We start from the raw sequence: 12,298 nt of genomic DNA, 5'->3' as shown, positions 1-12,298 counted from the left end.
TCATACCATCATATTACATATTACCCTCCCTTCATTCCCCACTCCGCCACACCACACCACACCACACCACATCTAATCTATCCCCATCCCCATCTACAGCAGCCCCAACGAACGCGCCAACCAATCCGCCAAAGCGAACGACAAAGCTCCACATGAAAGAGCAAGAACGCGAGAAACAGAATAGGGGTAGATAGATACCTACCTACCTACCTACCTACAGCGAGGGTATGAAGAGGAAGAAGAAGAAAAGAAGAAGCACCATACCATACATATCATAACGTATCGTACAGCACAGCACAGCAGGAGAAGAGACGAAGAAAACATGTCTCCGAGCCAACCCCGAACCCAACCAGATACTCCAAGAATGCATGCACACAAGAGCTAGCAGATAACCAAACAGCGGCAAAAAAGGGGGGAGGAGACAGCAAGGTACATTACGCCACGGTGACTACAGAAGTGAGGCTTACAATTCGCTCGTCGTGCCCTTGCTTTACCGCAGTGGTAGCTGCACATCCGCAACGCCACTTCTGAGCACGTCCTCGATCCTCCATCGTGGTGGCGTGACGGCCTTTTCGCTAATCGTATCCTTCTTTACCAGTTCCTCGGGCTCGGCACCACCTGCAACACCAGAGCTGAACTTGAGCTGGAGGACCTCGCCGACCTGGTCGCACGCTGTGAGCATACGGTCTAGATCGTCCTTGGTGTGTGCAGCGGAGACGCAGAAGCGGGCGCGGGAAGAGACGAGCGGTGTGGCCGGGTAACCGACGACGACGACTGAGATCTTGCGCTTGAGCATTTCGTGTGAGAAGGCGGGCATCTTGGCGGGGTGGTACAGCATAACGGGGATGATGGGGGAGTCGTCGTGACCGTAGACAATGAAGCCGAGACGCTTGAGACCGAGGCGGAGATAGCGGGCGTTGAATGCAAGACGACCTAGACGCTCTTCACCCTGGCCTGGGACAAGCTCGCCGCTGATGATGCGAAGGGCGGAAGCGATCTGGACGAGGACAGGTGGGGAGGGTGACTCGGCGTAGAGCATGGCTGCGTTTGCTGTCCGTAGTTTTTCGATGATTGATTTTTCTGCTGCAATGTACCCGCCGTTCGCGCCGAAAGACTTGGTCAGCGTACCCATGAGAATGTCGACTTCAGCAGGATCGATGCCAAAGTAATCGCAGACACCGCGTCCTCGAGGGCCAACACCACCAACCGAGTGGGCTTCGTCGACGAAAAGGTTGAACTTGTACTTCTTCTTGAGGGCGACGATGCCTGGCAGGTTGCACATGGTACCCTCCATTGAGTACAGACCCTCGACAGCGACCAAGATCTTTCTCCAAGGGCGATGCGTGCGGGGCTGACCTTGCGAGATGGCTTCACGGAGTTTACGTTCCAGGTCACTCATATCGTTGTGCTTGAACATGGTAACCATGGCTCCGGAGAGACGGGCACCAAATCGAATAGACGAGTGGTTGAGTTCATCGGAGATCATAAGACAGCCCTTTCCGACAATTGTTGGGAAGGTGGTAGCGTTTGTGACGAAACCCATAGAGAAGACCATGGAAGCTGGCTTGTCAACGAATTTGGCGATCAATTCCTCGACCTCGAGGGTCAGCTCAGATGTACCAACGTCGGACCGAGGACTGGCCATTGTGATTCCGTATTTCCTGATGGCAGATTCCGTTGCGTCGGCACATGGTCCCTGCGATTGAGCAAATCCAAGGTAGTTGTATGAGCTCATGTTGAGTGTCTCGGTTGTGGTCCCGAGCAGCTTGAATGTGTTGTTGCCATCGTCTGACTTGCGGTCAAGCACTGTGATGAAGCGTCCCGGGACACCAGTGGTCGGTCGCGAGAAGCAGTCGTTGATGCGCATCTTCAGTCTGCGTGTGTAGAAGTTGTCGAAATCGCTGTTCAGAGGAGCATAGCCATCCCGCTCCTGAAGATGGCTGTAGTGCTGCTTCCTGAAGCGCTTGCCAAAGAAATCGCGTACATGTCCGAATACTATTAGGATTAGGTAGCTGATGTATGTGGTGAATAGGAAGTAATATGGCGGCTCGTCTTCAATAGGATCCCCAAACTCTCCCTCGAACTTGCTCTGGTAGCGGTGCTTCTGCGACCCCAGAGGCCCGAATTGTGCGTGTGCTCTCGCGATGCGGCGCTGCTCTTCTGGCGAAGGAGGCTGGAATAGCGTCTTGGGCTCGGTGGGCATCTTCTCGCCGGTCGCCGTGGTGAGATTGATGGTAGGTAGCGAAGGTTGGGGTGGTGATGGCGAGTTGAGGAGCGCCTGCTGCTGGGCCACGAAGGCTTCCCGCAAGAGAGCAGCGTCGGAACGCGACTTGGGTGAGCCGCCGCCAAAGAGCGAGGTGAACTTGTTGCCTTTGGCGAAGGATGCCCGGCGTGGCTGCTCGCGCTTCTCGCCGAGAGAGTCCGAGGAGGGAGGATTGGGGATGGTGGTCGCGAACGGATTGATGCTTCGAGTAGGCATGGCAAAAGTCACTGCGGATCGTGCTTGCGGGTGGCAGGGTGAGGCGAGGGGACTGGCTGGACGGAGACTGTCAGCGCGCGTCTCGAGGAAAGCAATGTGTGGGGTGAGTGAAGCTTGGAGACATTGACCGCCTCATGCACCTTTTGGGCAAAGCCGGACAAAGCCGGATGGCTTGCCATGGCAGGTGCAATTGCAGCTGCGGAAAGTGCGGACAAGCTACGGACAAGCTGCCGGCATAGTGTACTTGACATACCTTCACTCTGCAAATGTTGGGTACCGAATAATGATCCGTCAGCCTCAGTGCGCGTCTCGCAATGTTTGTTTGTGTGCCTGGTGGCGCCCGTTGAAAGCTCCACTCGTCAGAACAGCGAGAACAAGACCGCCTTGCCAAGCCGGGTGCAGTCTACCTGCAAGCGACGTCGTAACGAATGACTACAAGTTCAAGAAAAAGAAGTGTCGCGGAGAATGAATTGGCGTGCAAAGGTACATGCAGGTCGCGCGAGGAATCAATCGAGAGGAAGGCTGACAACAAAAAGGCAATTCAAGGGGCACGCCTCCACAACAGCAGCACGCATTGGTTGGTTGGGCGGCCGATGAAATGAGCCCCATTCTCCCGTCTGCAGCCACTGGCAAGCGAACGTGCCAAGTCAGGGGCATTTGGTGATCGTCTCAGCCCACGCCGATTTTGCCGCCCCGTTGCGATGGCCTTGCGCGACCTGTGCGTCATGAGAGAACCCTTCTTTTGCACCTGCAAAGACCTTCTTGCTCGATGCTCGTCATCAATCCAGATGTCTGATATCCAGTTGAACGCGTCTCAGCTGACATCAGCTTACACATACAATCAATGCGGCCTTATCCCTTGGCGTGCGCGTGCATTGTCTGTGCCAGCACAGCAGATTGTTGCTTGCAAATACATTGCCCTTCTGGGATGTCATGTGTTGTTGGATCTGTCCAGACTTTCCTCAACTTCCACCCTGAAACCTCGGATCGACTGCTCGTGGCGAAGAAACGTGCTGTGACCCTTGCTAGCTCTGATCACGCTCATGCAACCCAACTCCCTATTTTTTTGCTTTTGGAATTTGCCTACGATGTTCTTCAAACATAGGAAGCAGCCTCAGGCCTCGGTTGTGGGTTTGACGTTCGTTGGTGTACAATGAGTGGGTAATTACCGCGACGAGATTACGATTAACGCCAACCGATAATAGACGGTCACCAGTGTAACTTAATTTTGGAGACATATAAATTCATCCACGGCCCCATATGTGCACATTCTCTCCTGATGATACACGGCCCCGTCTGGTGTCCTGGCTGTCTCGATAGAATTCAGTCACGTCACTCTTTCTGGGAACTTGGGCACATGTTTGATGAAATATTGTTTTGCTAACTCGGTAGCAGTGAAGAAATAGTTGAACCTCTCAATTCGACACTCAGCACGCGCAGCGGCTATATCATCCCCAATCAACGAACACCCGAGGATTAATCTCTCAAGCGCAATCCACCTGATAACCTCCTCAACATGCAACCTCCACTTGGCAGTATATGCTCAAACGAAACAAAGGAAACTAGAACTAGGAGAAGATGGAAAAACAAAGAAAAAGATTTCAAAGCAAAGATGAATGTACACGGAATGTTCCAACCTCCAACACCGCCCGACCCTTCGATCGCGATGACGGCGCAGGTTCCACCAGTCCGCCTTTCTGTCTGTGAAAAGTCCCAAATGCAACGCCGTATATGTAGCCGATCCCTGTATAGTGGTCGTTCAATTTGCGTTACGAAGAGAAATTGGTGAGCCAGTGGATCGAATAAGGGGTCTGCCAAAGAGACAAAGGGAGCAATGGTGAGTGAAAGATATGTCGAGCGTTCTGAAACCAAAAGTAATAAAAAAAAAGGAAAAAGGTGAGCACATATTAATCTGAGAGCGACTACGCAAGTCTCAAGGCAAAGAATTGTCACGATCAACTACCTTTGCCGGAGTAGCGATGACTGGGTATTAGACAAGGAAAACAACAAGGATGACACAATGCTGGATTGGGAGCTATCCTACATCTGATGATGATGCTCAGGCGACAAGCTCGACGGATCTATCCAATTCTGCATGTCCAAGTCGTCGACGTTGTCATCTAGTAGCGGCGACCGGAATGGTAGGCTGAGAGATTGCTTCGCGTACATATCCGTCATTTGAAGCGCCTCGTCTGACATACTGTTGTCGTGTGACATTGGGTACACATCAGAAGACGTGTCACGTCCAAACGAGCTCAGAGGTGGAGATTGGTTGGCGATGATAGGATCTGGGTGACCCATGGAAGGCATTGGGGACGACACCGCAGCGAGATGACGAGGTGGTCCCATTGGAGTATGTACGTACGGAGGGATGTTGTAGTGCTGTCCAAAGTTCGACGCAGGAATGTTGTCGTTCGAGGGACCGGACGAAAAGAAGGGTGTTCCGTACTCGGACGGTGAAGCTGCTGTGGTGGCTGACATGGGATATTGCCTGTAGTCCATGCCATACCCTGCAGAGGTATCGATGCTAAGATGCGGGCCAAGAGGCCCGGGGGCATTTTGTGGAATGGGCGCAAAGATTTCCGGGTTAGGAATGTATGGCGTTGGCTCTTGCGAGATCATGAAAGGAGGCATTGGGTTGCGGAGCATCGAGAAATCAACAGCAATAGGCACCGACCGACTGCGCTGGCGCTTGTGGCCACGCGCTTGGAAGGGACCCGGCGCAAGATGTGAATCATGAAACATGCCCATGTGCGGGTGTACAAGATGGTTAGGTTGTGACGCAGGCCGGTGGTTGATAGGTGAGACCGGAGCTGAGACTGCCAAGGCATTCGGGTCGTACATGTTGTGTCGGTTCTGGAACGATTCCAACGAGACAAGTTTCGCAAGCTGTCCGCTCAGAACCTTGGGGTGACCGCCCAAGTGATGCACCATGACCTGCGACGCCTGCTGGTCTTCTGTGAAGTCGCCACATTGGAAGAATCCTCCAGAGCCAGATGAGTCCATGAAGAAGTTTGGTGGGCGGTTGAGCTCAACAACTAATCCTCCAGGACGTTGCGATGCGCCTTCAGCGTTTGCCGTCATGTCGCCATTATCGAGGCTGATGTTCTTGATGTAGGAGAAAGGATATTCGATCTTGTATCCGGCTGAGTCATTGTTGATGTAGTATGTGACGCAGCACTTCTCTGGTGAGTAGAAGATAACAAGATCCATAGCGCTCTGGCCGACTCTCCTCCAGCTACCAACGCTCAACGAGCGGCAGGCAAAATGGTGGATTACTGTCACATGTCAGTTGGGACTGGCCACCTTTGCCGAATTTCCAAGGCCTTTACTAACCGACTTTGGAGGAGCTGGTGTCTGTGTTGAGAAGCATACCGCTGCCATATGGCATACCGGGACGGCCAAAACTCGTTCCCATCGACTTGCCAGACTCCATTGCTTGGAGGGCAAGGTAGCGGCGCATTGATTCTGGAATGTCGTTGCAATCATCACCGTTCTCAATGCTCTTCTTTGCAATGTTCTTGATTTTAGCGCGCCTAAGCAGATGTTAGTATTGCGTCGAACAAGCTCAAAATTTCGCCTCGCACCTGTTCTGGAACCAGATTTGCACTGATCGCTCAGTCATGTTGATGTCGGACGCAATTCTTTCGCGAGTGGCAGCAGTAGGAGTAGGGTTCTTGTTGAACTCGACTTCCAGAGTCACCAGCTGATCCTGAGTAGCCCTCTGTCTCTTCTGGTTCTTCTGTTGCTGGGTGAGAGTGCTCTTGCGCGGTGGGCGCCGGATGGCTGAGCTCTGCGAGGGCGTCTGGGCGACGGGCGATGGTGACGGGGACACCATGGAGTCGTCGTGGTGGTCTTGCATCTTGGCGGGTCAAGGCGGGAGTAGTGTATGCGAAGGGAGCAGTCGAGGTAGTCGTCAAGTGTCGTTATGGAGTCTAGTAATGCGGATGGGCGAGGGCGTGTCGCGTGTAGTGGTAAAGGAGGGTGGAGATGCGTATGCACTCTTGAGGCTCAAGACACAGTCCCGGCGCGTATGAAAGCCGAAGGCAAGAAAGCTGCTGACTAGGGAGCAGGTACTAAACGTTTCGTCCAAAAGCGACACTGGGTCGACTAGGCGTGGAAGGGGAGGGAGAAGGAGTGGACAGGCAAAGCCTAATTGATGGTGTTGTTTAGAAAGGAACGTGGGCAAAGGCCGAAAGGAATGGCGGCACTTCGCAGAAGTCTCGACAGAAGAAGAGAAGGTAACAGAGATCGCACCGACGATGAAGTGACGATTCGGTTTCCGAATGGAGTGATGAGCGGGTGTAAATGAACGGCTTCGTGGGAGCGAGGGAGATTAAGGAAGACGGGAGCAAGTTTAGGGGAAGTACGCTAAGGGTTAGGTGCAGCGCTGTGGCCACTTAGATCAAGCCATGGTTTGAGAGCCGACGGCTTGCGGCCGTTTCAACGCCAGTGGTGATGTCGCAAACGCCTGATTCCGCTTGCAGACAATGCTGTTGGTCGAGCCTCGAGAACGCTTCTTCGGGTCTCCCAGTGTGCCCGTCGACGAGTGCACAGCAGGTGTCGGCACGAGCGAGCCCAAGGGGGATATGCGGCGAGCGTCGAGCGTCGAGCAACCAAGGCACGTCCGACTCGGACGAAACTGCCCTGGCAGGGCAGGGCGCGTGCCAGCAGCAAGCCCAGGTTTTTGCACAGGACCACCCTTGTTGGCAAACAGTCGCCAACAGCCTGACGACTGTTCCTCGCTGTTCCCGGACCTGACGCCGCTGTGGCTGTTTGACGAGTCAACGCATTAACGCACGTCATTGCACCGAGCGAACATGATTCACTAGTCGTTGCGTACCGTGTTCTGCGAGGGAGCACTCTATTGCGCACAATTCACAACTGACCAGAGATTTGGCTGTCAAGAGGCATCTTGGGGATGCCGCCCGCTTCTCCATTTGGACAACCTCAGCGCAAGCGCCAGCAGCACGGCCGTTGCCTACCACGGCGGCAGCATCGGGAGATCCTCATCGAGCATCACAGTGCCCGTGCTGTCCGATCATACTCAACCTGATACACTCGATCCGAAACTCTGAGAACGACGACTCAATTGCATCACGCATGAGTTAGCAACGGGAGTGTCGAAGCTGCTAGTCTACCGTCTGGTCGCCCTACAGCTGTCAAGCCCGTAACACCAGTCTCACCCCTGTAAGCTCGAGGGTAGGGCTCGCGCCAGGCACCACAGCATGAATGGTGGACGCGTTGCAAGCGAGCAGGCCACAACCAGGAATTCGGAACTCAACTCTCCACCAACGACACACGCTCAGCCTACACCGGATTGGCTGAGGCGCTCGCGTCTACTTGCAGCACTCCACTACCCCTGTCGTGTCACACATTCTCAAGAATGCACTCGTCCGGTTTGGAGCATGCACTCGGCAGCAGAGTGTTGCCACCACATCAAAAGCATGTTTGAACAACCTAATTGTAGTAGCGTGACAGACCATCATCATTTCGCATACATCATTACAGCGGCACACCAGTCCGAGGCAGAACAGAAAGTACCAACAGATCAAGAGACACGTATTGATGATCATATGGAGTAAAGCAGGTTTTGACGGTTTCTCTTGGATCTCTACTTCCTTTTTCACAATTGTGAACATTATGTGACAGACGAAAAACCTCACAAACCTAAGAATATGCTCAGTATCTTCCAACGACATGGATTTCAATCTCCCCTTGTCTTCGAGCTGATCATGAGCTGAGGAAATGCAGAGTCCATTGATCGACATGCAGCACAATCTGCAACAGGAGTCACCAACATCTCCATAACCCGGCATGTTCTCGTTCAAGAGGAGTACTGCAGCTCAATGCCAACTGATCGGATGATCTGTTCCCGCTTCTTCAGGTCCAGGCTTGCACCAAGTGTAAACAGTAGCTCTTTGATTCTGCCTTCCCACAACACTCCAATCCGCCAATCCTGGTCAACCTTGGCCTTGAGAACACCAGTAACATCGTCGTCGGGCGAAGCAGTTGGCCGTACCCAGTCTGGACGCAACTTCTTAACCGCCCATTCTACATCAGTGTTGCTGCGTCGCCGCCACAGCTCGCACCCAAGCTGCAACTCACTTTCGTAGGAATAGAAGTTAAAGTCGAAACGGGAGCATAGCGCTAGGTTGGGGCCTGCCTTGACTGCATATGAGGAAGAAAGGTTTCCCATCAATGGATTCAGCGTAAGGGTCATGGTATACGGGAAGCCCGGATGGTTGGGGAGAGTCGTGAACCGTAAGCCGGTGCTGATGCCTCCGCTCTTGTTCAACAGACCATAATACAATTCGGCCCCAGCGCTGAATCGGCCATGCAGTGGATCCGTGTGCTCGGTCGTGGGCGCAGTTCTTGGTTCGGGTCCAAAATTGTAGAGGCCCCGCACGCCCAACAAGGCAGAATCCGTGCTGTACATGTATTCTGTGCTATACTTGCCCACGTCATTTTGCAACAGTGTGAGGATTGTGCCTCCATTGTTGAGACTTGAATCGCTCACAGCAGCGATCCTGAGCTGCCGCGTTGGAGTAAGTCGACGCAGGTACAAGGCCTCGAGTCTCGACTGTGGCAGGAATATGCGCCCATACAGCAACGTGTCTGCCTTGTCTCAGATTTCACTCAAAAAGACAAGGGTCGATAAACTCACTTCGGCGATCGATTCGCTTCCCAGCGTGCCACAGTTCCCACCACCATTTCTCATCAGGACCTCTGAGTTCTCGCAAATGTCTGTAGCCTCGTATCACATGATGAAGGTCGATGTTGGAGCTCTTAAAGTCCTTCTTCAATGGCAGCGACGAGTACAAGTAGGACACCGAGCCATCGACAACACCGACACTGCCGAGCGTGTATGAGGTCGCAAAGTTTGGCGCAGCAAGAGACGATATCTGTAGTCGCAATCCTCGTGGTATCTCAAAGTTGAGCAATGCTGCACGAAACAATCAGCGACTGGCGCGCAATGCGATGTGATGTCAGACATGCCTCGCGCCGTCGCATTCAATGCGCCATAGGAGTTGTCTGGATTCCAATGCGAAGCTTCGCTAAAGGCATTCTGCACATTCTCCATAAAATCCAACATGTTTCTGTCATGAGCGCCGCATTGTTGTTGAGAGATGTGGACAGCGAGACAATAACTTGTCGCAAGCATGCCATGCCTCGGAAGTCCGGTCGCGACTGCCAAGAGTCGGTGGTTCGCGAAAAATTCCCCGCGATTTGCGACTTCTCGAACTTTTTTTCCTGAGAGCAAGTCCTCAAGCCCCAATCAACACCACAATACCGCCAACATGCCCAAATCAAAGCGCGCCAAGGTCGTACACCTCACGAAGACGGACAAGAAGGGCAAGGAGCTGTCGTTGAAGCTTTTCGCCAATGTCCAGGAAGCGGCGGACAACTTCGAGCACATTTTTGTCTTTTCTGTCGAGAATATGCGGAATTCGTACCTGAAGCAGGTGCGCGCTGAATTTGCAGACAGCCGGTATGCATATTTCCTCCCAAGACTATGACTGGACAGAGTGTCTTATGCGCGCGCAGGTTTTTCTTCGGCAAGACAAAGGTAATGGCAAAGGCGCTTGGCCAGACGCCCGCAGAAGAGCACCTCACCAATCTGTCCAAGCTCACCGAGCATTTGACTGGCAACGTGGGCCTTTTCTTCACCAGCCGCGACCCCAAGGAAGTCATTGAGTACTTCGCCGCATACTCCGAGACCGACTTCGCGCGCGCCGGAGTCACCGCCACACAGACGTTCACGATTCCTGCGGGCGTAGTGCACTCAAGAGGTGGAGAGCTCCCAGAGGATGACGACGTACCGCTTCCCCACAGCGTGGAGACGACGGTCAGGAAATGGGGCATGCCTACACGACTCGACAAGGGAAAGATTGTGCTGGATATTCCGTACACGGTGTGCAAGGAGGGCGAGGTCATGAACAGCCACCAAACGGCGCTGCTGAAGATGTTCGGTGTGGCTATGGCGGAGTTCAAGGTCGATTTGACGGCGTACTACTCGAAAGCAACGGAGTCGGTCACGGAGATTGACGCCATGGAGGAGTAGGATTCGAGCAAGGGCGAAAACAAGTCTGTATGTTGCATCATGACGGCGTTTGATGGCGTTGGGAATGGTTTTACAGGGAAAAAAGTCCGGTGCTCGGTGATCGACCGAAATATTGGGTCGTCTTACAAGCACATCACAATATACCCTATTATGTCGCTCTGTATTCTGTCCTAAACTGTCAGTGAATACTGCGTCTTGGTTGATCGAACTGACAGACAAACCTCCACCGTGGTTTTGAGTAACATTGCCAAATTATAGATTTGTTCAACTACCAAAAAGCTAAAGCTACTCGCACTCGCCAATCCTCCGCAATATCGCATACGACGTTAATCTCCGTATGCACATCATCGTTCAAGGGCCCCACTCCTATCCTTCGACAAAACGTAAAAAGTACTATTAGTCCATACAATCAGACTCGAGTTAGAAGTTCAAACAACGTTACCATACACACATGCTCCATCCCGCTACTTCGTACGCTCCTATTCAACCTACGCCATCACCAGCCCAGCAAACAGACCTCCAGCAATGATGCCGATCACACGGGGATACTTCGCAACAGCAGCACCCGTGCTTGCCGGCGCGGAAGCGGAAGCCAACGACGATGATGAAGCAGATCTCGAAGCAGAAGTAGCCGTGGACAATGTCACAGATGAGGTGGAAGCACGCGATGCGCTAGAATGGCTAGACGTAGATAACAAGACGGTAGAGTTTCCCGACGCGAAAGTCGACGAAGCGATAGTAGAGTTGCGAGCAGAAGACACGATGGAGTGAGAGCGAAAGAGCGCCAAAGAGCTGACAACCGAGCTTGCGGAACGCGTTATGGAAGGGGTTTGAGTCGGGTAGACGGCGAGGGACGGGGTGATTGACGATGACGAGTAAGAATCAGGGTATTGCGGGAGTTGGGGGGTTTGGGTCGGGACGACGAGCTGGGAGTAGTCGAAGAACGGTGCTTCCGAGGGGTTGAACATCGGTCCTGTGTCTGACGTTTTCTATCAGAATAATAGTTCAACATAGCATAACTGCCTGCATATAAACAAGACTTACAAACCGAATTCTGCGCGCACACCGCAGCACCAAGACCCAGCACCAGCATCAGCAACGCACGCGCCATGTTGTATATATCCGGAAGATTAACAGAAAAGTAATGAACGTGGTGGATTTAGCAAAAATTTCCGAAAACAAACTTATGAACAACGGGTGAGCCTGTAGCCTTATATCGTCACTCCCATCTATTGATTCCGTCCCCCCTAGATAGAAACTCGGGGGCGCAGGCGCCCGTCAGCTTGCACGGGACCGTCTTTTACGAAGTGCTAGCGGCGCTGTGGTGGATTGAAGGCAGAGCTGCGATGCGATTGGATACCGTGCATCGCCCCTGGCGCTTGGCAGGTACGGGAGAGAGGATGCACGTCATACAGGGACGTCGTTGGCTTTGGCACTTCGGACGGATTTAGTATCTGTGTCTTTTACGTCTCGTGAGTTGCCTGTTGTTGGGCTTTGAGAGCGCGGAGAGCATGCTTCGTCGAGGGATGTAGGTGGATTTGGAATGCTATGAGTAGGCGGCAGGCTAGGGCGTGGAAGAGGCGGATAGGAGATGTGCACAGACGTTGAGTCGGCCCAAAGACACTACGCCAGTGACTGGAGAGCTGGATGTATATTGTGTCGTTTGAGGGATATCGCGGGATCGCAGGTTGATGTGTAGGAAACCCAGTACAAGAGTTGCCGCTAGGCAGTATTCAACCGGACGATTGCATCAA

General features: G+C 53.1%; 5 protein-coding genes across 5 annotated transcripts; 1 reads left to right on the top strand and 4 right to left on the bottom strand.

Moving 5' to 3' along the window:
- Positions 1-213: 213 nt before the first annotated feature.
- P153DRAFT_75827 (serine palmitoyltransferas-like protein 2) lies at positions 214-2,791 on the bottom strand. Its single transcript, XM_033673387.1, has 2 exons — positions 2,733-2,791; positions 214-2,535 (listed from the first exon to the last, which is right to left on the bottom strand). The coding sequence occupies exon 2, from the start codon at positions 2,477-2,479 to the stop codon at positions 491-493; it is 1,989 nt and encodes a 662-aa protein (XP_033520736.1). The 5' UTR covers positions 2,480-2,535; positions 2,733-2,791; the 3' UTR covers positions 214-490.
- A 1,728-nt stretch (positions 2,792-4,519) lies between these two features.
- Positions 4,520-6,341, bottom strand: P153DRAFT_388383 (uncharacterized protein; the record flags this gene model as incomplete). The annotated part of the gene is made up of 3 exons (XM_033670749.1): positions 4,520-5,757; positions 5,816-6,015; positions 6,067-6,341. The coding sequence occupies 3 exons, from the start codon at positions 6,339-6,341 to the stop codon at positions 4,520-4,522; spliced, it is 1,713 nt and encodes a 570-aa protein (XP_033520735.1).
- Positions 6,342-8,066: 1,725 nt separating this feature from the next.
- P153DRAFT_399127 (mitochondrial distribution and morphology protein 10) lies at positions 8,067-9,612 on the bottom strand. Its single transcript, XM_033671701.1, has 3 exons — positions 9,479-9,612; positions 9,147-9,425; positions 8,067-9,097 (listed from the first exon to the last, which is right to left on the bottom strand). Exons 1-3 carry the CDS (start codon positions 9,573-9,575, stop codon positions 8,307-8,309), a joined length of 1,167 nt encoding a protein of 388 aa, XP_033520734.1. The 5' UTR covers positions 9,576-9,612; the 3' UTR covers positions 8,067-8,306.
- A 168-nt stretch (positions 9,613-9,780) lies between these two features.
- P153DRAFT_297887 (mRNA turnover protein 4) lies at positions 9,781-10,544 on the top strand (the record flags this gene model as incomplete). Its single annotated transcript, XM_033664186.1, has 2 exons — positions 9,781-9,971; positions 10,028-10,544. The coding sequence occupies 2 exons, from the start codon at positions 9,781-9,783 to the stop codon at positions 10,542-10,544; spliced, it is 708 nt and encodes a 235-aa protein (XP_033520733.1).
- A 488-nt stretch (positions 10,545-11,032) lies between these two features.
- On the bottom strand, positions 11,033-11,655 carry P153DRAFT_359353 (uncharacterized protein; the record flags this gene model as incomplete). The annotated part of the gene is made up of 2 exons (XM_033666861.1): positions 11,033-11,533; positions 11,593-11,655. 2 exons carry the CDS (start codon positions 11,653-11,655, stop codon positions 11,033-11,035), a joined length of 564 nt encoding a protein of 187 aa, XP_033520732.1.
- Between the last annotated feature and the right edge of the window lie 643 nt (positions 11,656-12,298).

Source organism: Dothidotthia symphoricarpi, assembly GCF_010015815.1.
Source record: "Dothidotthia symphoricarpi CBS 119687 unplaced genomic scaffold P153scaffold_17, whole genome shotgun sequence".
In the NCBI taxonomy this organism is placed as follows: domain Eukaryota; kingdom Fungi; phylum Ascomycota; class Dothideomycetes; order Pleosporales; family Dothidotthiaceae; genus Dothidotthia; species Dothidotthia symphoricarpi.
The sequence above is the reverse complement of the archived record's forward strand: the minus strand, read 5'-3'. Positions and strand labels throughout refer to the sequence as shown.

Coding starts and splice junctions, on each gene's coding strand:
- P153DRAFT_75827 (XM_033673387.1), bottom strand. CDS start 2,479: ATGCCTACTCGAAGCATCAATCCGTTCGCGACCACCATCCCCAATCCT.
- P153DRAFT_399127 (XM_033671701.1), bottom strand. CDS start 9,575: ATGTTGGATTTTATGGAGAATGTGCAGAATGCCTTTAGCGAAGCTTCG. Junction 9,426..9,478: donor ATTGAATGCGACGGCGCGAG/GCATGTCTGACA, acceptor TGTTTCGTGCAG/CATTGCTCAACTTTGAGATA. Junction 9,098..9,146: donor GAAGCGAATCGATCGCCGAA/GTGAGTTTATCG, acceptor GAGACAAGGCAG/ACACGTTGCTGTATGGGCGC.